This window comes from Natator depressus, chromosome 4 (genome assembly GCF_965152275.1).
Source record: "Natator depressus isolate rNatDep1 chromosome 4, rNatDep2.hap1, whole genome shotgun sequence".
In the NCBI taxonomy this organism is placed as follows: domain Eukaryota; kingdom Metazoa; phylum Chordata; order Testudines; family Cheloniidae; genus Natator; species Natator depressus.
In genome coordinates this window covers 15,052,485-15,078,631 of record NC_134237.1, presented here as the reverse complement: position 1 = coordinate 15,078,631, position 26,147 = coordinate 15,052,485, and the positions used below count along the sequence as shown (strand labels likewise).

The following is a 26,147-nucleotide window of genomic DNA, read 5'->3' as shown; positions in this document are numbered from 1 at the left end:
GTACTTATACTGGTTTAGCTTATTGCCATATGGGAAGGGGAATAAGCTATACTGGTATAAAGCACCTTTATACAAGTAATGGCATCTACACTAGGATTTATGCCGGTGTAATTATTTCTATGAAAAAATCACACCCCTAACCAACACAGTTCTACAAAATCTGTGTGTAAGACTCAACCTTAGACTCTTATCTTCCCCTGAGCTGCAGTCACCACAAGTCAGCATTTTCCTCCAGAGATGTAGCATCTGCTAAGAGCACGGGAGTCTACAGAAGAACCCAGCAGCTGTGATACTATTGTTTGACACTTTGGAGCTTTATTTCCTATTGTTTATATGCTCAAACTGGAGCATATGGGGCACAACACTCATTAATAACAAATAGCTCTTGCCTGGTATAAAGGCTATGCATCAAGCGTGACATTTTCTCAGTTGAGGAGGGCTACTGCACACTATTTAAGCCTATGGGCAGGGCTGTCCAGTGGGGAGCAGACACAAAAGGTGGGTGAAGTAATATCTTTTACTGGATCAACTTCTGTTCAGGGGGGAGCAGGCAGATTCGTTGTGGGCTTCTGCATCACCTACAAGCCACGGAATTGGGACTGACTAAACCAGCATGGATCTGGGGTTTGCAGGCAGGCCAAGGGAATGAGCATGAGTTTCATATACCCAGATGCCCCATAAGGGATGGAGAAAGACAGTGGCCACTAAACCACCTTTAGCAGTGATCACAGAAGAGCCATAGATTAGGACAGCGAATTTCATCTTCTACAACCCAACTCCTACTTAGTAGCCTGCATGCAGCCCAATTACTCTGGCTGAGTGTATGCGGGTGGGGGCAGTGAACTTCATCCCAAAAGGAGAACGAGAACAACACGCTTCTGATTTTCAGTTGTCCTGAGCACTGCAGCTCCCACTGGAGCCACTGATATTCAGCACCTTTGACAATCAGGCCTGTGTAACAGATTGTCTTTGACAGAAGCAAAAGGAAACAAAAAAGATCTCATGCTTTCCCCTGCCTTTCTGACCATTTTTTGCTGACATCCGAGCCAAGGGCTCAGAAGTAGTGAAACTACCCATGTTACAAACCGTTCTGAGTGGCTCCAGTCAAAGTATAGATTTAATGTTGAGGGAGCCCTGTTCAACTATTTTGATGGAGGATAGTCTCATTCACTGCTAGAATTCAAAGCCAAAAGGGAGTTTTCTCCCCTCTCGTTTCTGCTGTTGTTATAGCTCATAGCATATGCCTGCTGTGTCCATGCAAAAGATGCAAGCAGACAGACAGTATCCTTGTAAAGCTAGCACAAAGTCAACACTGATCTAAGCCATTTCAGCTTGTGGTGCTGTGTACGTTACTCCTCCTCCTCTGGGGACATATTCCACTGCACACATTCTGTTTGAATAACTAAGTGGCTTTACTGAATATCTATGAAATTCGTGTACCCCAACCACATTCACATCTCAATATAACTATGCCTCATTCCTATGTCCACACACTTCGATCTCTTTCAGGGGAGGGTTCTTCATTTCTGACCCCACAAACTATCAGTTACTCATATGCTCCACTCCCTTGAAGTTAACACATTTATAACAACTCTGAATGCAGGCCTTGAGGTCTGAGAGAGCAGTGAAACAGGAGAATAGTGCCTCTCCTTACCTTTCTGGGGCATGAGCAGTACATGCCAATGGCTTGTCTCCTGGGTCAATCCACGGCTGCGTGGGCTGCACAGTACAAGGGATTAAGTAGATTGTGTACTCTCCAGAATAGTCCTTCCTGGAAACAGATGGGAGATGCCATGGTTACCGTATTAATCTGGGAGTTGTTTACCTGCCTGGAAACATTTATCAGATGGGCAGTTGCATAGCTTCTTGCATCCAGCATTTTCTCATTAGTACAAATGATTATCCATGCATGTTGCACTATTCTAATACTGAAGATAAAAGTTTTGAACCACCACCACCAGGTGTAACTCCATCAATTCCAGTGGAGTTACAGCAGGGATGAGAATTTGGTCCACAATAATTAAAGATGCTCTATTTGCCTGTGTGAACGAACACAGCTGGATGAGAGACAAGGGATCATTTACTGAAATGATAGCAAGAAAAGCAAAGTGAATGAAGATATTTCTAGATCATAGCATAAGTACTTATATCAAGGATAGCCTTAATTTTAATTAAACTGTGAAACACAGGGATTGAAATCCTGCTTTAAAGTGCAAATCTCAATGCGCCCTTAGGAATGAAGTCACTACCAGTACCTCCATGCTACTTACACAAATATTTTGTTCCCCCCCAAAAATGAATTCAGTATACTTGAAAGGAACTGGATTGACAGCCCTGGAGATTAAGCTCTTCCTTTACTCACATGACAGACACAGCGTCGGCTATAGCAGTGAAAGCTGCCCTCCTATTTGCCTCATCTCAAAACCTTGAGGTAATGCAGGTTCCATAGGCCATTCAATTCTAGTTCCCTTTGCAGAGCCTGCTCACCAGGCAGATAGTGATGACTGGACTTGAGGCCACTGAATCCATTTTACATAGGCCACCAACAATCCTTGTTATGAGAAACCATATAGGTATATAGTGCTTACTAACACAGGGCCAGATTCTAATACCTTTACTCAGCCAGTAAAGTAGTATTTCATTCTACAAGTCGTCCCATTGAGTGAGGGTATCAGAATCAGACACATTCCCTGCTATAAAGGGCCTACAATTTAAGGTAAACAAACAGAAGATAGGACACGGAGAAGAGGAGAGGAGGCAATTGGATAAAGAGAAGAAGGGGTTTTGAAGAGGTGTCAATTATATAAGATGATACAGAACATAGCTGGAGGAGGAAGACAAAGGAGCCACCAGATAATAACAAATTAGGGGCTACCCACCAACCAGAGTATAATTCAGCTGTTGCCACTGAAGTGAATGGAAACCTTATTGTCAGTTGCCTTGCACCTTGTGTAGTCATTTACCCCAGAGCTACACAGGTGCAGGGCAACCGAAAATCAGGCCCAAAGACTCCATATCCCATGACCAATCCCCTGACCTATCCAGGCCCCTACAAACGATAGGTGAGAAGTTCTTGGAGAGTCAAACACTTATGAGCATATAAAAAGAAGCCCTGACCATGTGTTCAGGACATCTGACAGATGAGACTGTTGCCATTCACTTATTATACCTCTATTCTTATATCCTAGGCCCAAAAGAGCCTTTCGGCTTAGGCAAGATCCAAACAGATTAGAGGATTTATCAAGGCCACCCAGGTGATAAACAGAAATAAAGTTTCATGCTAGTGGCTAATGCCATAACAGCAGAGAGAGAAATTAAGTGCTAGTATGACTGAACTGGACACTTCGCTCCAGGATGCTGTTAATGCTGGCATTCTCAGCACGCACAAACACCATTCTGTCAATGGAAGCTATAAAGCCGATTGTACCCACAGTCCTCCTTCCTCACCTGTTATAGGAGCTGGTTGCCCTCCACAGCTGATAGGGGGAGTCAAAAGTCTGTGCACTCCACAAAAGCTGCAGATCGAACTCAATCCCTCCTAGGTGGTCTGGAGTCATTATAAAAGACTTCACATCTGGCAGAGTGTGGTGTTCCATCACAAAATGCCCTGTATGGAGGAATACAAATACATCACCTACAGATACATATTTTTACCTGTATCTAGCCTTCTTGCAAACTTGTGTTGAAGTCACATGCTGGAGAGGTGGTCAGTAGAATATCTAATGTTCCATCAAAGGTTTAAAATAAAACAAAATATGAAAAGATCCAATCTTGGACCTCAAGAACTTGGAACTCAGTGGGATAACTCATGTGAGTAATGGCTACTTGTGAAAGTCAGGATCAAGCCTGCCCTAAGAAAAATTTACAAACACCACAATGGTAAAACACTGGCAGCTGATGTACAGTAGCATTCCCACTGTTGCCAGAGCAACAATCAGAGGATTTCAGAAAGTCATTCGTCTAGACAGGGCCATGACAAAAGTAGTCTCCTGCAACGACCAGCTGACTCTAACAGCAGCCAGCAAACTCTGGTGTATAGGAAACTCACTCCATCCAGCTGCCTACTATTAATGCCAACACTTTCACTGCTGGCGTTGGGAGTCCCCAATACCTGGCATTAAACTGGGCTTGCTCTGGTTTCCTGTTCCTTAGAGCACTGGCGCCTGAAGGCAGAGAGTACAGCTGGCCTGCCCTGGGCAGGAACAAGTGGAAAAGGAGTAAGGCAGACAGAATACTACCAGTCCTTCCCAATGCAGGTGAATTATGGTGCAAATAAACCCGGGAATGAATAAAACAAACAGCAACCAGCTAAGAGGATAACAGCAGAAAAGCAAATTGGCCTTTGGGTAAAAATAAATTCTTTGAACGTGAACATTGCCCTCACCCATATACAACAATCCTAGAACTTTATCATCACTGTCCTCAGGACCAATCAATATTTGTATGATGTTCTAAATCAAAGCTGACACTCTTACCTCTGAATTTGGCATGGGTCTTGAACTCAATAACCAGCCGGCCATCCTCTCGGATATAGATCCTTATTATCTGCAGCCTGGCGGAGAGAACACTGTCTGTCTGAATCCCTGTATGGCCAGATCAAGGAGAAAGTGAATGTAACAGCAAGGGGACTGTCTAGAACATCTGCTTGCAACGAACGAATTTACATCACCAGCATGTATTCCAGAGGTAGAGAATCTGATAATACACATCCAGGGCCCAATCCTTGCAGCTCTTACTCAATGTGAGTACCGAGACTACTCCTGGGAGGGCTGCAGGGTTGGGATCTCTGTTTCAGCTGGTCGGAAATTTATTGATGAAACCTAAGTTACCACTAAGCTATTCGGCCATGCAGCGGGCTATCAAGGGCCGTGCAGACAGGGAGAGGCACCTCTCCCCAGGCCCCAGCCTCGGAGCTGCCGCAGCCGGGGCGGGGCGCCTCTCCCCCAGCCCTGGGCTGCTGTGGCAAGAGAGGGTCGGGGGGAGTCCTCTCTCCACGCTGCAGTCCCGGGGTAGCCTGCACTCCAAACCCCTCATCCCCGGCCCCACCCCAGAGCCCTCAGCCCCTGCACCCCACCCTCTGCCCCAACCGTGAGCCCCCTCCCACACTCTGAACCCCTCAGCCCCTCCCCCGCTACACATCACCTCCATATTGGTGCATATAACAAAATTCATTCTGCACATGGATATAAAAAATTAGAGGGAACATTGGATGAAACGTTTCTCATTGGAAAATTCCTATTTGTCTAAACATATCAGGATGGATTTTCTGGTCAAAATGAGAGAGACACAGCCCAGAATAGCCTGTGGGAGACGCAGATACAAGTCCCTGCTCAGCTTGATTCAGATCGCTGGCTACTTTGCAGTGGCACGCGCTCTCATGGGTTTTTAAACATTTTTTTAGAAAGCTCTTGGTTTTGTTCTGGCGCAGAATGAAAACAAATCCTGAAACCTCAGCATGTTTCGCAAAACAGAATTCTTGCCCTACTCACCACAAGCACAGGTTTCAAGGAGAGGGGGAAACTGGAGGGAAATTAAAAGGAATACGGACAGCTTGACTAAATAGAAAGGATGGGCTCACGCACAAGATGACCAAAGACAGGTGTCGGTTCTTTGGTGTACTCATCAAAAAAGGAGAGAGACTGTGCAGAGTTTATACCTGACAGTAATTGAACAAAAGTCAGTTTGGACCAACTACTGGGAAAAAATTCCAAATGGTGAGATCTGTCAGACTGTGGTAGGAAGCACCAACATTTGAATAATTTCAAAGAGAGCTGGAGAAAGCACTAAAAAGTATATCCCAGTGAACAATCTTGCCAGGACAGTGAAAGGGCTAGATGACCCAATAGGTCTTTTCCAGCTACAATTTCTATGACTCACCGAAGGCAGTTTCGTTTGTTAACAGACAGAGCTAAGAAGGTGAAGGACAACTCCCCTTGCTAAATATTTACAATTTAAGGGTCTGATCCCATGTGTCCTAACACAGACAGAACTCCCATGTGCTTCAGCAAGTTATGCCCAACGTGAGGACTGCAGTAACAGCTGAGAAAAGAGGAAAAATGTGCCATCTACCTGTTCTCCAGAGAACAGTGTCGTAGAAGAAGGAAAATTCCATCTCTGTGTGATGTTCGAGAGAAGCCCAGCCTCTTGGTGCGGTCACATAAATGTAGGACACATAGAGAGGGACATGGACTGTCAGGAAGGACTGGGCAGAATCTCGCACCTGTCAATCAAACAAAAAGATGGTTATGGATTTTTTTGGGGGCGGGGGGTGTGAAAGATACTGGGACCAGTTCATAACAATGCTTTGTAGATTTATTGTAACTAGTAAACCCTATACACTCAGAGCTGCCACAGAAATAGCAAAAAGTCAGAGCAGCATTCATAGAATTCTTCTCCCATGGGTCTGGATTTTGTGCCATGTGGATGCCAGGCTACCTCTTTCCACAAGGAGAATCATGGATGTCCTACATGTAGGATGTACAAAGGGAGGATGCAGTATTTCTAAGGCATTGTAAGGTCTTGCTTCCCTGCCCCCGTAAGGGTGATACATTAGGAATCATCAATTGCACAAATACAAAATGGGAAATGACTGCCTAGGCAGGAGTACTGCAGAAAAGAATCTGGAGGTTATAGTGGATCACAAACTAAATATGAGTCAACAATGTAATACTGCTGCAAAAAAAAAAAAAAGCAAATATTCTGGGATGCATTAGCAGGAGTGTGGTAAGCAAGACAAGAGAAATAATTCTTCTACTCCACTCAGCACTAATAAGGCCTCAGCGGGAGTATTGTGTCCAGTTCTGGGCACCACATTTCAGGAAAGATGTGGACAAGTTGGAGAAAGTGCAGAGAAGAGCAACAAAAATGATTAAAGGGCTAGAAAATATGACCTTATAAAGGAAAGACTGAAAAAACTGAGTTTAGTCTGGAAAAGAGGACTGAGGGGGGACGTGAAAAGAGTCTTCAAATACATAAAAGGTTGTTATAAAGAGGAGGGTGAAAAATTGTCCTCCTTATCCGATAGGGCAGTGGTTCCCAAACTTTAACAGCCCGCGAATCCCTTTCACGAAATTGTGAAATCTCGTGAACCCCCTACTAAAAATGAGTATTTCCAGGGATTTAAGTTTAAATTTCCTCCGCACTCCATGGGGCTCCTGCTGCTGGACCCCGTTGACCGCCCCGGTCAGCTGAGCTCCACTGAGCTCGGGCTGCAGGTCCCGCTGATCACCGGTGCTTGGGCTGCCAGCCCCAACTGCCCGGCCCCGTGCTCCCTGGGGTTTGGGCTGCCGGCTCCTCTGCTGACGGGGGCAGGGCTCGGGCTGCCAGCCCCAACTGCCCGGCCCTGCTCTCCCTGGGGCTCGGGCTGTCTGCCCTGCCCAGCAGGTCCCACCTGCTGCTTCCAATGCCTGGGGTCCTCTGGTCGCCATGAGTGAAATTTTTCTGGCAAACCCCCTGCAATGTTCTGCGAACCCCAGTTTGGGAACCACTGCAATAGGGACAGGACAAGAAGCAATGGACTTAAATTGAAGCAAGGGAGATTTAGATTAAACATTAGCAAAAACTTCCTAACTGTAAGGGTGGTTAAGCACTGGAACAAATTATCTAAGGGTGCAGTGGAATCTCTGTTTTTAGAGGTTTTTAAGAACAGGTTGGACAAAATGGTCTAGATCAGCGGTTCTCAAACTTTAGCAACCCAAAGACCCTCATTTTGATTTAAAAATTTTCAGGGACCCCCCCAAGCCTTCCCCAGCTCAGCCCTTGCTCCGCCCCTTCAGACGCCCCGCTCACTCCATCCATCCTCCCTCCATCGCTCACTCTCCCCGACCCTCACTCACTTTCACCAGGATGGGGCAGGGGGTTGGGGTACAGGAGTGGATGCGGGGTGTGGACTCTGCAAGGGAGTTTGGCTGTGGGAAGGGGTGCAGGGTCTGGGACGGAGTTTGAGTGAAGGCTCTGGGCTGGGGTAGGGGGTTTGAATGAATGAGGGGTGTGGGCTCTGGGAGGGAGTGTAGGAGGGGGCTCTGAGCTGGGGCAGGGGTTTGGGGTACAGGATGGGGTGAGGGCTCCGGCTGGGCAGCGCTTACCTCGGGTGGCTCCCAGAAACGACCAGCACAACCCTCTGGCAGTGACTCCTAGGCAGAGAGGCCAGGGGGTCTCTGCACGCTGCCCCTGCCCGGAAGCACTGCCCCCGCAGCTACCATTGGCTGCAGTTCCCGGCCAATGGGAGCTGCGGTGTCATCACTCGGGGTGGGGGCAGCACGCGGAACAGGTAGGAAGCCCGCCTTCGCCCCGCTTTTAGCGTGCAGGAGGCACTGGGAGGGAGGGGGGGAGGTGAGAGAGGGAGGGGGAGGAGTTGATCAGTGGGGCCTGGGGAACCACTGGGGTACCCTTTAGGGACCCCCGAGGTCCACAGACCCTAGTTTGAGAAAAGCTGGTCTAGATAACACCTAATACTGCCTCAGTGCAGGGGACTGGACTAGATGACCTTCTGAGGTCCCTTCCAGTCCTGCTTTTCTATGATTATTGCTGATTAATGAACAAGTATGGTTGGGAGGGGGGAAGCTTGTCTAGTCCTCCCTCTTGGTGCACAGACAATTATAGCATGCCTACAAACCATTCAAGACTCCCTGGTAACTGGATTTTTGTGTATGAAACAGGCAAGGTATAAAGATATCATATTATACCTATCTTTACACGTGCCCATTTCATGTACTGTATCTTTACACAAAGCCGTTTTTTCTCTCTTCACAGTACATCTTCTTGCACACTGCCATTCTGGTGTAGTATTAAATAGCTATTTTTCTTTGTTTACCAATTCATAGTATGGAGGCAAATGTACACAGGTGGAGTTGATGAAAGCTCTTTTTTAAGTGCTTGAAGCTTTGATTGCAGCAGATGTTTTGAAAAAGAAAATATTGTAATTTGTCTAGGATCTTATTTAAGATTTTCAGGCAGTAAGAAAATACTTACAGATAAAAAAAAGTTTGACTCAAGAGTTTAACAGACAAATAGTTTTCTTGATGTGCATAATAAAGAAATAAGTAGCATTTATAATTATTAAAGCCAAGATTGTGATAAATGCTCAATGTTGGCCTCTCTCTGTTCTCCCTGAAGTCAATGGTAATTTGATCCATTGACTTAAATAGGAACAAAGTTAGGTCAGCATTTATTGCTGTTAAAAATCTCTCTATAATTGTCTAAAGCAGGCAAATTGAGGGATGTGCCGAGGGTCAGTTGAAAGCCTATGAACCACTCGAGACCTCCTGATAACTGTATTTTAATATATGAAATTTAATATATATCCACTGAGCTGTTATCTTTATACATGAAATGGGCATGTATAAAGCTAACAGCTCAGTGGATCATCACCGACGTTGCTGGTTTTCAAAAAATACTGGAATAAAAGTAACTGTCACTAAAATGATGAATGAGTTTGCCCATGTGAATAAAGAAAGTCTTTTCCTGATTAGCATTTGAGAAATGAAAAATACCTCCCTCCCCCTGTTCTGCTGAAAGAACATAATGTAAATACAAAGCTGTTCCTCACTCACCGAAAACACTAGCATTAGTCAAAGCTGAGTCTACGAACATGTCTTTATCTTTATATGCATGTACCCTCGCTCTGTGTGCAGTATAAATGTACGGGTATGTGTCTGGAATAATACCTGGCCTCCACCACATAAGCTAACCGTGCGCACGAGGTACTGTGAATCATGATTTCAGCTCTACAAACGCAAGTCTCTATTCAGTACATTAAAAGAGCAGCTCTGCTTGCTCAGTCAGTAAATACACGAGTCAGTCTGAGTTGTTATAATATATTGCAAAAAGAAAAGGAGTACTTGTGGCACCTTAGAGACTAACAAATTTATTTGAGCATAAGCTTTCGTGAGCTACAGCTCACTTCATCAGATGCAAATGAGCTATAGCTCACGAAAGCTTATGCTCAAATAAATTTGTTAGTCTCTAAGGTGCCACGAGTACTCCTTTTCTTTTTGCGAATACAGACTAACAGGGCTGCTACTCTGAAACTTATAATATATTGGTTATACATATTGCAACCAGTAGAGGGCAGTGGTACTCATACACACAAGCCATTATTTTATGCTAGATTATTACTCTCGCTGTGCTCTTCTGCAAATTTGAGAAATCTCAAAAAATTCCTGAGAGCTCACTCCACTATTCACAGAGGGCAAAATTCTCAGCACGGGTAAATTAATATATATCCACTGAATTCAATGCTGATTTACACCAGCTGAGAATCTGGTCCAAAATAGTTAATAGCAGAGACAGTCATGAATTTTCATATTACCAATACATTATTACACTTGAAACATTTACAGTATAGTCTCTAGCATATGATGGAATAATATAATTAAAACAATACCATTCTTATCAAAATAAAAGAGCCAAGTACATTTCATGATGTACCATTCTGCCTTAAATAATAGCCAGGGGAAAATCAAATGTGTACCGATTCCGTGGGATGGAAGGCACGCTCAACGAATATTTACTGCTATAGAACTTCTGCCTGAGTAAAGAGGTCTGGATTGGGCCCAAGTCTTTTGGAAATGAACCCTCACCTGGAAGTCAGCAGTTACAGATCCCCCACAGACATCAATTAATTCTGTCATGTCATAGTATGCATCAAAGGTCCAAATACAGCTCTTCAGATTGAGGTGTTTGTAGAGCTGGATTGTCTTTGGTTCTCTCACGGTGGGATCAAACTGGTATGGACGGTCATATCCAGGACCCAGAATGATGCTGTCATACGTCAGTTCATCCAGGAATCCCGCTTCTGGAATCAGGAAACAAAAGGAGACATATCTCTGTGAATTAAGGAACTCTAGGTACTGACATAACATTTTAATTATCAGATGAGGTATCGGATATATACTGAGATGATGATTTTTATTACAGTACTGCTCAGAGGCACTTTTCACTATGTTAAACTGGAGTTAAGGCTGAATCCATATAAATAACATAAAGGTAAAAACTAACAGGGATGTTGCATTTATTCCAGAACCAAATATTATAAAGCCAGGAAACTCAGGGCTAAGGTTAAACTTCTAAAATATCCAAACGTGTTAAGGTCTGAAAACGCACAGTTAGGGCATCCAAACAACCTTAACTCTGCCCTATAGTGACACCATGCAATGAACATACAATTCTGACTTGTGCATTAGAGTGTTTGCAGTGCCAGCGTAGCTTAAACTAATTTTTAAAGACAAGTTTTGGATTTTTTCCTTGGCTCATGGCATCCCTTCCACATGATTCGTTTGCTGATGCTGCTTTCTGTGGCACAAGGCAGAATGAAGCACAGGGGCTCACTGTGTACCCTGATAAAGACCTGCCACAGAACATATACGGGAAAGGGGAAATGACCTGCTCAGTGCATTCCTCCCCATTTATCTCCCTCAAATGTAGCAACTCTACTGCATATTGATATCTCAATATTATTAATTATATAGTGCCAATAGTATGCTAGGTCCTTGCCTTAAAGAGCTTACCCTCTGTACATGTTTCCTTTTTCATTTACAAAGCAATCGCTTGCTTTAAAGCTTACCCGAGATGCCCTGCAGGTCCCTGATGTTGACCAGGTTTGAGCAGACATGCTGGTGTCTGTAGATGGACTCGGACAAGAGGAAGTGCAAGTTGTGCAGAGGCATAGTGGAGATGAGAGGCAGCATTCCATCCTGGTGGGGGATTTGCACTGAAATATGGATTCTAGAACAGAATAAATAAGCAGAAACAGCTGTTTATGCAAAAATTGTTCGCAAAAGGGGTGCATATTGTATCAGTTTACACAGCACATAGCTACCGTCTGGTCAACAGCTCAGAGTACAAGTTTGAATTCACTGGTGTTATATTTATTTAGGGCTGAATTTCCTTGCTGATGTTGAGTAGCACTGTATTCCTTGATATAGACCCACTGACTACAGTGTTTCTAACTCAAGGAGTAAGGCATGACTCCAGAGGCAATTATATGAATGCTTGCTGCATCCCTTCACTATTAAATATGAGGAGGGGTTGGGGGGACGGGGGGGGAAGAGAGCCAGTTCATGATATACAAAAGAGACCTCATTTCTTAAACACATCCATCTTTTTCTGTTCTGTTTGTTTTGTATGTAAAAACATGAATTAAACCGTTAAACCCCTGGAAGACCAGAATCATGGTCAGGTGAGTGCCCATTTCCAGGCTTATACCTATTGGGATGTTCCTTGTGTTTGACATCCAGATACTTCAGAGTGGCAATGAACGACTGAGCCTGGAATCCTCGGCCCGTTCCAGCTACCACAGGAGTATGACAAATGGCACTGTCGGTCCCTATGGTAACTATGTTGCTTCTCAGTGGGGTCCCCACGTGCCCGGCCTTGTCTATGGCTTTTGCCACACAGCGCACATGGAACCGCCGGCTGAAGTAAATGCTGTCCAGCACCTGGGAGGAATGAGGAAAGTGGTTTGCATGTATGTAAAAGGCAAAACCAGGCCCGCCCCAACACGCAAGGGCTGATTCGCAGAAGTGCTGAGCACTCACAACTGCAACAAAGTCAGTGGGAGCTGTGGCTGAATATACGAAGTGGTCTGTTGTTATTATGGATTATTATTATCAATTTATTTATATTACCGTAGTGCCTGAGGCTGCTAGCCAACAGGACCCCATTGCGCTAGGTGCTCTACAAACACAGAACAAAGAGATGGTCCCTGTTCCCTAGGGCTTACAATGTACTGCTAAGTTCTCTCAAAGTCAGGTCCTAGGGCTCTTAGTTGGGCATGCAAAATTAATGGAAACTTCTGACCTTGATCTCTCTCTACCTCAGTACCCCTTCTGTAAAATGGGGATAATGCCATCCCCCTCCCCCCCAACTTCACAGAAAATAGATTCATTCATGTTTGTGAAGCACTTTCATGTTCTTGTGAGGAGCACTGTGGAAATGTCCGGAAGGAAATTAATAATTGTCTTCAGAGAAGAGTTTGAATACTGTGCAGTAAATAATGCCTAGGGCCACCCGTTAAACAACCAGAATAAAACAAAATATTGAATGGGTTTTTATTCAGTGAGCACCATCCGTCCTGTGCACCGAATGAGGCAGGGGTCCTATTGATCAGGGAATTAAAGACTGTATCATAATGCATATGCACCAGCAGGCTGAATTAAGGTTGCACAGGCAACCTTATTTTCTGGCACATCTTAACTTTTGTGTGCTGGACTTTGCATCCTTAATAATGTTCTCTTAATGAAGCTGGGGGCTTTGTGGGTGGCTAGATGGGTGTGAAATATACACACATTACTCAACTTAGTTAATGGTTCTTCAAGGACTGATATTCTACTGACCTAGAATCTCAAAACAGCAAATGCTTCAAGGATGTGCTTTGAGCCCCCCAACACTCACCATGTACTGTTATGCGCAATCCACACCCTCTTGCGCTACTGTACACAGTCACGTACCATGTGGTTGATGCTAGTGAACGGCGTATTGTCCGAAATTGTTTCAAAGGGTGATCTGGCCCCATTCCCATCAGTGGGGGTTGCCACCTCCCAGTTGAACTGTACTGAAGACTGGTTGATCCCGGCCTCATCACAGCGCTCCTTCATGACTAAGTACTTGGGGAAGTGAGGATCACAAGGCGTTACACAGATCAGTGGGTAGCCTGGAGAAGGGGATTTCTTTACACCCTCTTTGGTTACTTCCTCCACATGGTCATAGTCTGCCAGGGTGACCACCTGCAGCAATGCAATACACCAGCTTTCACCAGGAACTGAGGGAAAGACACATGAAACAAGGGCTGGGCTGCCTGTTTCCTCAATTTCCAAACCTTGTTACCGGTGCACTGTATTTATTTTACTTCATAAATCCCACTGAGGATTACAGGGAAGGAGAGAGGTGTGTGGACTCAGCAGGAATGCTTAGCGCTATCAGCATATTGGAGCATCCTATGCTATTAAAATACTAAATCCTACATTATGGAACACATCCAGTACCTGAATTGCAGCCGTGTCCCTCAGAAGAGAAACAACCCAAGTCCTAGATCTGCCCAGCTGTTCGCATTCTAGCTCAGATATCATTTAGGCTCTCTGCAGTAAAAGGTGAGTGGGATGCTACCAACATAATTGTATTTGATATTATTTTGGATGCTGAAGCACACAAGGAACATGTCAGTCCATGTACCGTCCTTTGCCCAAACTAAGGGCAATGCCAGTGTAACAACTTCCGTGTTTGAGGGAAATAAACCCAGGAATTCTGGATCTAAAAGCATAAGCCTCTACAACTTAGGCAAAAGGACAAGCTCCATTAGCTTGGAGGTGGTAGCAGACTCAGACATCTACAAGTGATTTGCCCACTAGAAAGGTTCCTACCTTATGATAATAGCTTAGTTAAGTGGGACTTTCCCATACTACTACCTTATTATCTGCCATTTTTGCCTTGGCAATCTCCAGCCCATCTCACCTTAACATAAGCAACTATGTCTCTTCAGTCATGCCACAGTTCAAATGGCAGGAAAGCATGGGCCCATGCCTCTGTGAAGTGGGTGAAGAACCATTATGCAGCCTGTTCTCCTATTCACTGCCTTGCCTGCCTCCCACACCACCTGGAATACCAGTATCAATTTACCCTGAGCCTCTGCTGGTCCAAAGAGGAATGCTGTGACTACAGAGGACGTGTCTACACTAGAGTTTTAACCTTGAATTAACTGGTCACATGAACAGGGGGTCCGCTTAGTCACAACTGTCTGTAGCCTAGATCAAGCATTCGGGAGTCTCCACACTAGCTTTTTAAAAGGCCTTGGCTTCACAGGCCTGCACATTCTAGTGCAGGCAACCCCAGTGTGCTTCGTTGCGTGTTCTGCTTTTCTGTAGGTTCTCCCATACCACTAACTTACATCATTCACGTTTTGCTACTTACAATGGGAGGTGCTGGTAAAATAAGGCTCCCTGCTGCTTCCTGATCCAGAATAGTGACTACTGCAGTGGTGATATCCCCAAGAACAGCTTCCACTGGATCATCTGGACCCAGCACCACAGAAAAGGACTCATGCCACTCCCGGTCTTCGTTAGACAGGATCTCCACCTTAAATGTGATGTGGTCCACCCCTACATGAATGAACACGAGAGAAACAGAGAACCTGATATATCATCTGACATTACCTTAACAGCTCCCATAAAACACTGCATAGCTGCCTCAGGTCAGGATCATTGAAACATTACGATAAAATACACATTACAGGTTTTATCTGAACTCTAATGATTTAGCACCTTCCAGCCAGGATAGATAAATAAATAAGTCATAAATAAAACTCCAGCTAAAACGACTGGTCCGATTGATCATCTGGCAGACTTACAAGCAGATGCTATATGAGGATTAACAGTGCCTGTCTTATATTAGCTGACTATAATAAAAATCTATGATCCAAAACATATCCCATCTCTGTTACTAGTGTCTCTGTTTTAACTCTTTGGCTCTAACATGCAGAGCTACTGCTGTTGGACCCATGGGGCATGGTTTGAGTTATCTTGTAGGATCTTGAGGGGTTTCTGCAGAACTCCTGTATACACAGGCTCCTTGAGGAATCTGTATTGTTAGCTGTCGACTGGCAATATTCTCTCTCTTACAATCACTCTCATTCTCAAACTTCATCACCGTCGCAGGAAGAAGGGTTACACCGTAGCAGGATTTCGGCCATAGCAGAAGGCAGGGTTGTAGCCAGGGGATTTCTACTGACTTTAATGGCAACTGCCTGGCTAAAACCTTATGCAGAACATTTATAGTTTATTACAAAAAACCCATGTCACCCAGCAAGGGTGTTGTGAAGGGATGAAATATGGGATTCGTGTACTCCATGGTACCAAACATGAAAGGTGTTGTGGTTGGGGATGGCCTTCCAATCTGTTCAAAGGCAGGTAATCCCTGTGAGCACACAGGCTAGGCCATCTTTCTGTCTCCTTATATTCATCACTCCCTGCTCACTCACACTTTGTATGCAGTGTGAGCGTCCACTGTATGCAGAAGGGCGTGAGGGGGAATGTGGTTTGGCACCAGCAGAAAAGTGATGCTCTGCTCCAGTGGGAGTCTCAATTCCCCACCTCCACTGTTTTTCAGTTTTTATTTTACTCAGCTGCCTGCAGGGGAAGTGGAGAGAACCCTGACATCCCCAGTGTGTGCTCTGTCAAAACATCATGTTTGACTGCTTTTTGTGGTCTCTCCAACATACTTAAAGAATTCCTCTGAGGCTTATGACTGATTTGGAAAAAGTAAATATAACCCACCCTGTGAAAGATTATCGAAAGGATGACATAGGTGTTTCCTATTATAAATGCTGCATCAAATATGACTGCAGTGTGTGTGTCTAGAACAAACCCCAAAGCATAAATACATTAGAGGGGGTTGGTGTAGCTCATGTTTTAGCTTATATATGAAATCATACACCCATGAAAAACAAGACACACACAGTGGCTTCAATGGGAGCAGAGTTGGGCCAATGCCAAATGCTTTTGAAAATCCCACACACAGAGCATTGTTGTGTAAATTACTTGCACATTTTCCTTTCATTTTAATTTGTTCTGGCCTGTGTTAAATGTCACTGAGTAATCCCTCCACCTCATAATTCAATTCCAAGTATCCTTTACCAGGGCTGAACTTGAGGACTCGACTCTTTGGATAGTAATCGACTCCGGATTGGGCTGAGCCATCACGGGTGCTGCAGCGGACCTTTGAGGTCCTGTTCTGGTCCCCTCTTCTGAGCACCTTGATGTTTAGAATAGCAAGGCCCTCAGGGCCTGGAGGCTCCCGTACTTGGTATGCAGTCTCTTCAAACTCAATGGTGGGGGCTAGAGAAATGGTATGAAGAACAGAAACATGTATTTGTAGCAACTCTAGTAGCCTCAAAATGATTTGCACCACAGTAAGCTTTCTAGCAGCCAAGGCTGAATTGACATAGCTCCTTTTAAAACCCATCAACATTATTCCGCACATCAGAGTGAAGTTTAAGAGGCACTCCTGACATACAGGGGCGGAGCCTACAGCCTAGACATGGCTCTCTGACACTCTGCTGGGGCCAGGAGCCATACAGTAAGCTTGGCAGTCATTCCTTCAGATTGCCCTTCCAGCAGACAGGTAGGCTGCCTTACCTGACCTTTCCAAATACTAGTGCTCCTTTATCTATGTGCCACGGCGTACCGCTAACATGAGATTCAGAATCAACTTTAAATGTGAGTTAATACAATATAATGGAGCACTGATCAACAAGTCAATCGTTTAATTCGAGGCAGTTTACATATAATGGCTAACATTCAGACCTGGTGTAAATTCCACTGACTGCCCTGGAATTGTACCTGCTCCGTCTAGTTCCTAATGTAACCCATTCTCTCTTACCATCTTCATCATTGGAGACAGTAATGGTGGCCATGTCATTCTTTCCGATTCTAGCTCCGCTCCAGTGGTTTCCAAGGGGACTGCCAAGATAGATCCGGAATTGCTCCTCTGGTTCAAATGCAGAGTCATCATTGATATAGACAGTGCAGTTCTTCACCTACAGCCAAATACATCATCAGTTAAAGACTAGCAACTAACACAAATAATTCCTCTGAATTTAATGGAAGATTAGTGTTTCTTCACTACCTAGCATTTAACACCACAGTGTTAAGTGCTAGGTATGATGAAAGAAGGCTTAGAAACTCTGCGTGGACATCAAAGTGCAGCTATATGATGAAAAGCGGCTGTGGAAAAATGGCACTTCTTACTCACTACAGCTGGTCCTTGTGTGTATTCCAAGACTATCTAATCAAAAAGCACTAGCTGTAATGCTAAATATTATTGATACCCAACACTTGCTTTTTATGTGTTAACTAATATTTAGTGTTAAATGCAGATTCTCCATGGACTCATCTTTTAATTCCAGAACAGTAACAATAGCTAATCCAAAGCAGCTGAAATATTACTTCTGAGAAAGGGGGTCTGGTAAAGCCACTGAACAACAGAGTGCCCAGGAGAACATCCAGATTTTCAAAATCTATTCTGCTGATTGTTCTTGGTTCTCCCCCAACCCAGTTAGGTTTAACTCGCCTTCTCCCCTTTCAAAAAAGTGATGCGAGACTCCTCCGCATTTCTCCTCTCCTCAAAGTCCTCCATGACTGCTGCTGTCTGGCTGCGGGTGTAGCACCTGACAGAGGACTCATAGCTCAGGTCTCCGGTGCGGATGATGGGAATGTGCAGGACACCCTCCTTCTCCTTCACAACGTACAAGTCCTTGCCAAACTGCATGTTGGGTACTGCAGGGGGCACAACAACATCCACACCTGTACTGTGATAAAAGCTAAACGGCGGCCAAAGCAGGCATGCAATGTATCGAAGAAGTACCAGGTGGGGCTGACAGTTGTGCAGTGAGATGTCAGATTAGATAGTCAACTGTGCTCACGAAGAGTATTCTTGACTTTAACCAAGCAGCTGATCATTGCTCCCACTGGGAACTGGAGATTCTGTTGCTCTTGCTAAAGAAGCAAATCTCTCATCCTACCAACCCTCCGTCACCCACACAAAAAGTTACTGAACATTTTGCTTTCCCTAATATTTTGTTGCCTGAGGTAGTCACCTGTTCTGCGCATATTGGAGAACTAGCCATGCCCTAAGGCAGTGGTTCCCAAACTTGTTCTGCCACTTGTCCGCCCCGCTTCCAGCAGCGCCCATTGGCCTGGAGCAGTGAACCGCGGCCACTGGGAGCCGCGATCAGCCAAACCTGCAGACCAAACAAACTGGCCCAGCCTGCCAGGGGCTTTCCCTGCACAACCGGTGGAACAAGTTTGGGAACCACTGCCCTAAGGTATATGTGTCTGAGCAGCACGCGTACTGTATGCTGGGGATACTTACGAAGAATGGGTAATACTTAGATAGGTTACTGTTCTTAGGGCACTATTGCACTCATAACGTCTTCTGTGGCTAGGGATAGAAAAAGCCTGACGCCAAGAGGGCAAGTCTCAGCAGACGGTTCAAGAGCAGAGATAATGACAGGTTATTACAGAGCAGTTTTTCTGGGGTTATGTGACTGATGCATTTCTTTAGCAAGCAGGTACCTCCCAGGGAGAAAATCACAGAGGTCAGGATCACGTTTAAAACACAGGAGGGAGGAAAAATACTGTGAGTTGAAATTAATACATGTAAGCTTCAACCCAGCTGCTAAAAAAAGGGCCAGATTCTCATGCCCATACCCACGCTGAATAGTGCCTGACTTCTCATGAAGCATGAGTGATTTCAATGGGACCATACAACGGAAAAGACACTACTCACAGTGAGCAAGGGTGACAAAGTCTGGCCCCACATGGGAGGAGAAAATAGGAATTTTATTTTGCACTTCCACCGAGCTTAATTCCTTGAGGACAAAGAAACTAGGGAGAGAAACTATGAAGGACAGGTGACATGGAATGTGTTGTGTGATGTCATCAAATGCATCCCGGGTGTTTTCCAATTTCTCTTAGTACATGAGGGAAATATGTAAAGGACGGAGCTAGAATGGATTCGATATAGATTCACTGTATAGCTTACCATCTTGGAAGGTGTCATTAATGGCCACTATAGCTTGGAAAGGTTTGGTCAATTCAGCCCCATGGGGTGAGCTTAGGTATACAACAAATGTTTCCAGCCCTTCAATCACTGGGTACTGGGCATCGTCCAGGATTGTCAAGGTGCAGTACTAGAGGAAAAGTAAAAGAACCAGATTATAAAACCGGTTATCCTCCTTTGGCGAGAAAGAGAAAATACCCTGGGATTCATCCTCAGGTGACCTGAGTAACGTCACTAAATGTGGGCTCTTCTAGGTGCACAAACAGCAACAGTTCATGCAAATACTATGGTCTTCACATATAACGCACACTGTATCAAAGAGTAAGGCTCTACCTTTATCCTGGAGAGATTCTTTCAGCTGAACCTTCTTCAACCAGAATGTTAACTTGATTTGACTAGATTTATATTAATCCAAAATGGCGGATGCATCTATCTACTGTAGGTGCTTATAGGGCTCCCATTACTGTAGTCTCAGAGCACCTCACTATCTTTAATGTGTGTAGCCTCACAATACTCCCGTGAGGTAGAGCAGTACTGGTATCCCCATTGTACAGATGGGGAACGAAGACACCGAGAGGCCAAGCGACTTGGCCCCCCGTTGCACAGGAAGTCTGTGGGAGAGCAGGACATTGAACAGAGATCTCCCACGTCCTAGGCTAGCACCCCAACCACCACACCATTCTTCCATCTCATCAGATTCAGCTACTGGGGCTTCGATACAAACCTAGCAGGTAACTCAGCAATACGATTGGAGAGTAATTGTGCTGTAATCCTCCCCTTTCCTCACCCCAGCTCCACCTTACTGTTGAAGTTGTCACCCTCATGTCTAGAATTTTAAGACGCACAGGAGATTTTCAAAGGCACAAGTGAATGTTAGGCACCTAATTCCCACTGGAAGTCAATGGGAGTATGGTCCTTAATTGCCATTTGTGCCTTTTAAGATAGCCCCTTGTAAGCTTTTTGTGGCAGGACCATTGTCTGTCTATGTCTCCCGTGAAGTGCCTGGCATATTTTTGGTCACTATAAAACAGACAGACAGAAGTTCAGCTTCTTTAAGCATTACAAATTGTGACCGCCCACAAATGGAGGAGGATTCCATAGACTCTGGCATAATGGGACAAAATGAACAACTTGACTTGGCCAGTAGGCCCCGAGTATCACTGCGCTTTATAAAATGATTACTACGTTTTTGTATTGGGGCCCCACTGTGGTAGGTGCTACGCACGCATAATGAAAAGATGGCTCCTGCCCTAAAGAGCTTACAATCAAAGGATATGGCAAGAGAGAATAGGTGGATATAACAGACAGATGGGGAACATCAGGTAGCACTGAAACAATTATGATTAGTGTGATATGCATCAGTAAAAGCCTGCAGTCTGGAAATGGGGATTTTACATGGGAAATCAGGCTGGTTTTGGCTGATGCTTGGAAGGTTTGTGGCAACTCCTTCTGCCATTTATGCTTTTCTTTATTTGATTAAAATGGTTCTTGATGCAGCTGTATTGGCATGAACCTGGGATCAACTGTATCTATAAAAAAATAGATACGTCTCTTTTATTCTGATGTCCCCAAACCCCTGTAACTAAACAACTGCAGTAAATTTAACTTTCAAAAACAGTGAGTATAGTGATTATGTACGAGAAAGAGACAGAGACTGAAATCCGCTCCATCTAAGCACTGGGTGTGTAGTCCAATACCTCCTCAGTTCTGCCTGGCCTGAACTCTACTTTCTTGGAGCTGGGGATATAGTCAATTCCTGGACTGGCTGAGGGTGGATCTGAAGTCCGAGTCGCACACCACACCGAGGTGGGGGTTGAGAGGTCAGTACCATGCCGGATCACTGGAATGTCAATGATGCCTGGAGGCAAAGTTACACATATTAAAGCCATGATTAGAAATTAGCTGGACATGAGAAAAAAACACATCTGAAATGCCCATAGGTGCCATCACGTTGGCTCTCTCTTTTCCTTCATGGTGACTCTGTCCATGGCACTTCAGAAAGGACAATGCCTTGCAGACAGTAATAACCAAAGCTCAGCTCCAACGTGTGGGGCAGGATGAGGAAGTGCCATGGCTGCCGCCCTTTTCCTCCACAGTGCACATCTGGTCGGAGGGTTCAGTTCTTTACAACACCCACTGGTAATGCAGTGTTTCCACTGCAAGTATCTCACAGTGACAACAAGCCCAGACCCAGCGGAATTACTGCTCTCCCTTACCTGCATCCTCATTGACAGTAAAAGTTGCGTTTCCCAGGAACACAGTGGAGGCGTCGTTGGGGCCACTGATCATCACCTTGGCCGAAGCCACGCTTCCTATGCGCGCATTGCTAGAGGCATCCGCCAGGGCAATTTCAAACTCCTCCTCCTCCTCGTACTCGCTGTCATCGATCAGTTTGATGTCACAGGTTGACATGGTGACACCGGGCCCCAAAATAACACGGTTCTCATTCGACATTCCCCTCGACTTAAAGTCGGACCCCAACTCCAGTGCGTAAAGGCTGCTGCCTTTAGCAGATTTGGAGACGGTGTAGCAAAGAGCAGATACAATGCTGCTGGCATCCCCTACAATGTAACACCCACGGGGACAGAAGTGTTATGGTCAGAAAATTATATGATGCTTCATTAGTTGTGGAGGAACATAGGCCCGCATTAGACCTGAATGAACTCTGGGTTTAAACTGAGTTTGGATCTCAACATAAATGATAGGCCTGAAGCATGTGAATTAAAAAAAACAAACAAACAAACAAACAAAAAACAGAAGGAGGGATTGTTTGTGTTAAACTTGTAGTTTCCCTGGACATGCCAGTGTTATCTCATTTAAGGTGTGGGCTGAGGTAACAGAAATAAAGAAAACATGGGGAATTGGGCACCAGGTCTGGTAAATAATTGGTGTGTTTAATTTATTATAAAGAAATGCACAGTTTAGTAGTTAGAAAGAAATACAGCAACATGAGATAAAGAGGAAACCTTGAAAAGAAAGGGGCTCAACCAGGAATCTTGTCTTAACCAAGCCAGGGGCAGGGTTCTGCTCTAAAACTCCCTCATTTAGCTTTAGTTAAAGTCCAATACCCAGCCATGACATCACTTGTTTGTTATAGTATATAAAAAGCAAGGTACCTAGGGGTTCTTTGTCAGTGCCTTTCCTTACCCCTCTGGAAAATAGCATGATGGCAATAGGTACCTCCCAGGCCTCGTCCCGTTGAGAGTATTTGGGCCAGTAATTCTAACTGTATTGCTGTTGGGTATAGAATATAGATTATATATATGCTTGTTTGTACACTGTGTGCAATCACCACCAAGAGGCCTTTGTACTGATAAATGAATGCTTGTGTAGAAACTGAGTTTCCTAAACTTATTAGGAAAATAATTTCTGACACACTGGATGAATTCAGACATTCAGACATCATCCATTGTAATTTCTACAATAAGGGGAAAATATTTATGCAAGGGGAGAGTGGAGGACACTCCTGCTGTTCTTAACCATCTACAGAAATTGGCCTAGCATGAATTCAAAAAGAACATTTTGATATTTTTAGCCAGCTGAATCTCTGGACACTCAACTCCAGCCCCAGTACTGTTGCCTTCTGTGGCTGCTCGCCTGAAATCAGAGATTGAAGAGGGCATATCTCCTACTATACGCAGCAGCACTGCAGGTGTGTTCCATGGGACGCATAGCACCCGACACATAGGGAAGAAGCCAAGAGATCCCCTGGTTTGCTTCTGTTCCCTCTGTCTTCAGTAGGAGCTGGACTGGGCCCTAAGGCAGCAGGCCTAAACTCAATTATTGAATCTATAAAGGAAAACCAGGCCAACCTCATTGCCCTCTTTCCTTTATTTTCAGATATCCTTTTCCCCGTGGATAATGCTACATTTTTAAAAAGAAAGGAAGGAACCCTGTTTTTTCCTTTCTTTTGGGGCTTTGATATCTGCCCACCAGAAGGGAAGATCGACTCGCTTAAAAGCTGGGAAAGCTTGCTAGCTTCAAAGAGCAATGGAGCCAGATGAGATAAAACTGAGTCCAGACAAGCACAACAGGTCCATTCCTGCCACCCTTCCTCATGTAAACAGTCCTAGTCGTACTTCTACTCCTGTGAAAAGAGGCTGCAGGATTGGGACCAACATCTCAATCAATAAAAATGCCAACTGAACACTTTTATGTTTTAAAATTCTATCATCAAAAACAACGTCAGAGATGGGACTAAAGACTTTGAATGTAGCAGAAAGTTCTACAGTTATCTCCTGTGACACAGAAGGCACTGATTTTGCACTAGAGAGATAAATCCTGTTATTGCTCACAACTTATGTGTCTGCTCTAGTGCTGACCAATGGTGAAAGCAGGAATTTGGGGATCAGGGCTTCTAAGTTGCCTTCTTGGCTCCGCCACTGATTTATTGTAGGACCTTGTCATTTAATCGCTGTATGTTTCAGTTTACCCGTCTGTAAAATGGGCCTAACACCACACAATGGAATTTCAAATCTTAGTTGGTTAGTGTTGGTAAAGCAGCTTTAGCTCCTGTGCTGAGTAGCGCTATTTTAGTGCAGTATCATCGTTGCTATATCTAATACCACAAACCTTTCCTTTCAATGGGTGCAGACAGGAAGCCAGCACTCTCGTTGACATGGTAAGTCTTCCTGTCAAACTGCAGAGTGGGTTCATCCTCTGTGTCGTTGATGATGACTTTGGCCTGGGTGATCTCCCCCAGCAGGGCATAGGCTGGCATGCTGAGCTCCACGGTGAAGCTCTCCGTGTTCTCAAAGACGTCATCATCATTGATAGCAATGATACAGGCCTTGGTGTCCTCCCACTCATCAAACTGCACCTGCAAGGAAGTGAACAACAAGGGGGTGTATATATGGGCTTGCAGCTGCAAATGCAGAAACCCTCCCTGCTCCTCTCTGGAAAGCACGAATGCCCTGAATCTTTGCTAATAATCACAGAACTTTAATTGTCCTGGTATGTTTCAGAGCTGTGCTTTACTTTTGTTCTCCTGGGACCCGATCCAAAGCCCACTAGTCAAAGGAAAGACTCCCAATGACCTCAGTGGGGTTTGGATCAGAGCTCTTGGGAGCTCCTGAGCTCAGTTCTTAACTGAACTGTCCCTTGTTCAGTCACCTACAGTGAATGCAAATGTACAAAGGGAATGCAAACCTCTACCATGCTCTCTTGCTTGTGTTTTGCACAGAGGGAAACAATTACACAAGGCAAAAGGCACTGAAGAATCAGGCCCCTTGATTCTGACCTCACACTAGGTTTGTGCTTGAGTAATTCCATTTACTTTAATGGAGTTACTCCTGATTGACACCAGCATGAATAAGATCAGAACCTAGGCAAGCCTGTATTAGATACGGTCTTGCAGAATATTCCCTTATAGGGACTCTGCCAACATAAAACTCATACTTTAAAAGAATATCCTCTCACCTACAGGCGCAAAAACACCTTAGATTCTTAAAACTGAAGTCATCTAAAAGTCTACTTCATGTTTTTACCACTTATTTTACTAAGGTGGTTTTTTTTTTTTAATTCCATGAAGCTTAGATGATGAAAACTGACTGATCACTTTCAGTTTTTGGCTCTGATGTGCTAACTGAAAGTTGAAGCTGTTTAGGATGACAACATGGCAGAGAATTACTTGAATTTCAAAAAACTGGTTTCCCAGATTTTTTTTTCTTAAAGTCATAAATATATTTCTATTAAATTAGTAAGTAATAGCTAACGCCAACTTAGGCCTGAAAATCAGGAGCAAGTCCACTGCTGGCAAACTGGTGTCAGAGGGGACTCAAACTGACATTTTAAAAACAAATTTAAATGAAGGAATTTGACATTCAACATTAGAGTCAAAGATCTGGAGATGAGAAGGGACCATTAGAGCATCTAATCTGACCTCCTGCATACCAGTCCTGGTCTCACCAGTGCGATATACAGAGGCAAAATCAGCTCCCCTAACTCCTCTCACTATTCCCCAGTTAATATATCCAAGGATTGCTTTAGCCCTTTTTGCCACAGCATTGCACTGGGAGCTCATGTCCGAGTTGTATGTTCACTATGACCCTGTGATGGGGTAGACATACCCCACACTGGACAACAAGGGGTTAAGGAGCTGCTCCGGGCTCAGCCAGCCCAACCCCGCCACACCTGCAAAGGCACGTAGGGGCTGGAGCAGAACAGCTCATTTGTGGGCTGTGCACGGACAAGAACAGACCTTCAACCCTCAGCTCCTGAGGATAAATAAGAGAAGGCAGGAGCTTCCCTGACAACAACTGCCTGAAGGTCCCTGCCTAAGGGAAGGGTGGGCCTGATCCTGATGCAGCCTGAGATAGAGGTGTTCCTCCCTCTCTCCCATTAACTTAGTTTGTGTGAGTTAATTCCCCTTGTTTTTGTTTATGGACTACCCCAGAAGTGACCTGGATGGAGAGCCATGTCACAAGAAGAGGCAAGGCACCCGAGAGGCAGAGCAGCCACTGGCTGCAGACCCCAATCAGGAATGAGTTGCCACACCATGCCCAACCACGAGGAGGCACCAGCAGTGAGCCAACCCCTTCACAGACCCCAAAGTCTTTTTCAGTTGCTGCTTTCCAGGATACAGTCCCCCTTTCTAT

General features: G+C 44.8%; 1 protein-coding gene across 1 annotated transcript in view; it reads right to left on the bottom strand.

Annotated features, from left to right (window-relative positions):
* The window catches only part of FRAS1 (Fraser extracellular matrix complex subunit 1), a 295,924-nt gene that overhangs the window by 12,535 nt on the left and 257,242 nt on the right, over positions 1 to 26,147 (bottom strand). The window contains exons 55-70 of the mRNA XM_074950462.1: positions 24,124 to 24,370; positions 21,768 to 22,112; positions 21,249 to 21,409; positions 19,534 to 19,681; positions 18,061 to 18,266; positions 17,371 to 17,527; positions 16,626 to 16,826; positions 14,905 to 15,092; positions 13,449 to 13,724; positions 12,205 to 12,437; positions 11,564 to 11,724; positions 10,581 to 10,795; positions 6,070 to 6,220; positions 4,476 to 4,583; positions 3,448 to 3,607; positions 1,655 to 1,771 (exon numbers count right to left, since the gene is read on the bottom strand). Of these exons, the coding sequence (XP_074806563.1) occupies positions 1,655 to 1,771; positions 3,448 to 3,607; positions 4,476 to 4,583; positions 6,070 to 6,220; positions 10,581 to 10,795; positions 11,564 to 11,724; positions 12,205 to 12,437; positions 13,449 to 13,724; positions 14,905 to 15,092; positions 16,626 to 16,826; positions 17,371 to 17,527; positions 18,061 to 18,266; positions 19,534 to 19,681; positions 21,249 to 21,409; positions 21,768 to 22,112; positions 24,124 to 24,370 (3,074 nt within the window). The remainder of the gene's footprint in view (positions 1 to 1,654; positions 1,772 to 3,447; positions 3,608 to 4,475; positions 4,584 to 6,069; positions 6,221 to 10,580; positions 10,796 to 11,563; positions 11,725 to 12,204; positions 12,438 to 13,448; positions 13,725 to 14,904; positions 15,093 to 16,625; positions 16,827 to 17,370; positions 17,528 to 18,060; positions 18,267 to 19,533; positions 19,682 to 21,248; positions 21,410 to 21,767; positions 22,113 to 24,123; positions 24,371 to 26,147) is intronic.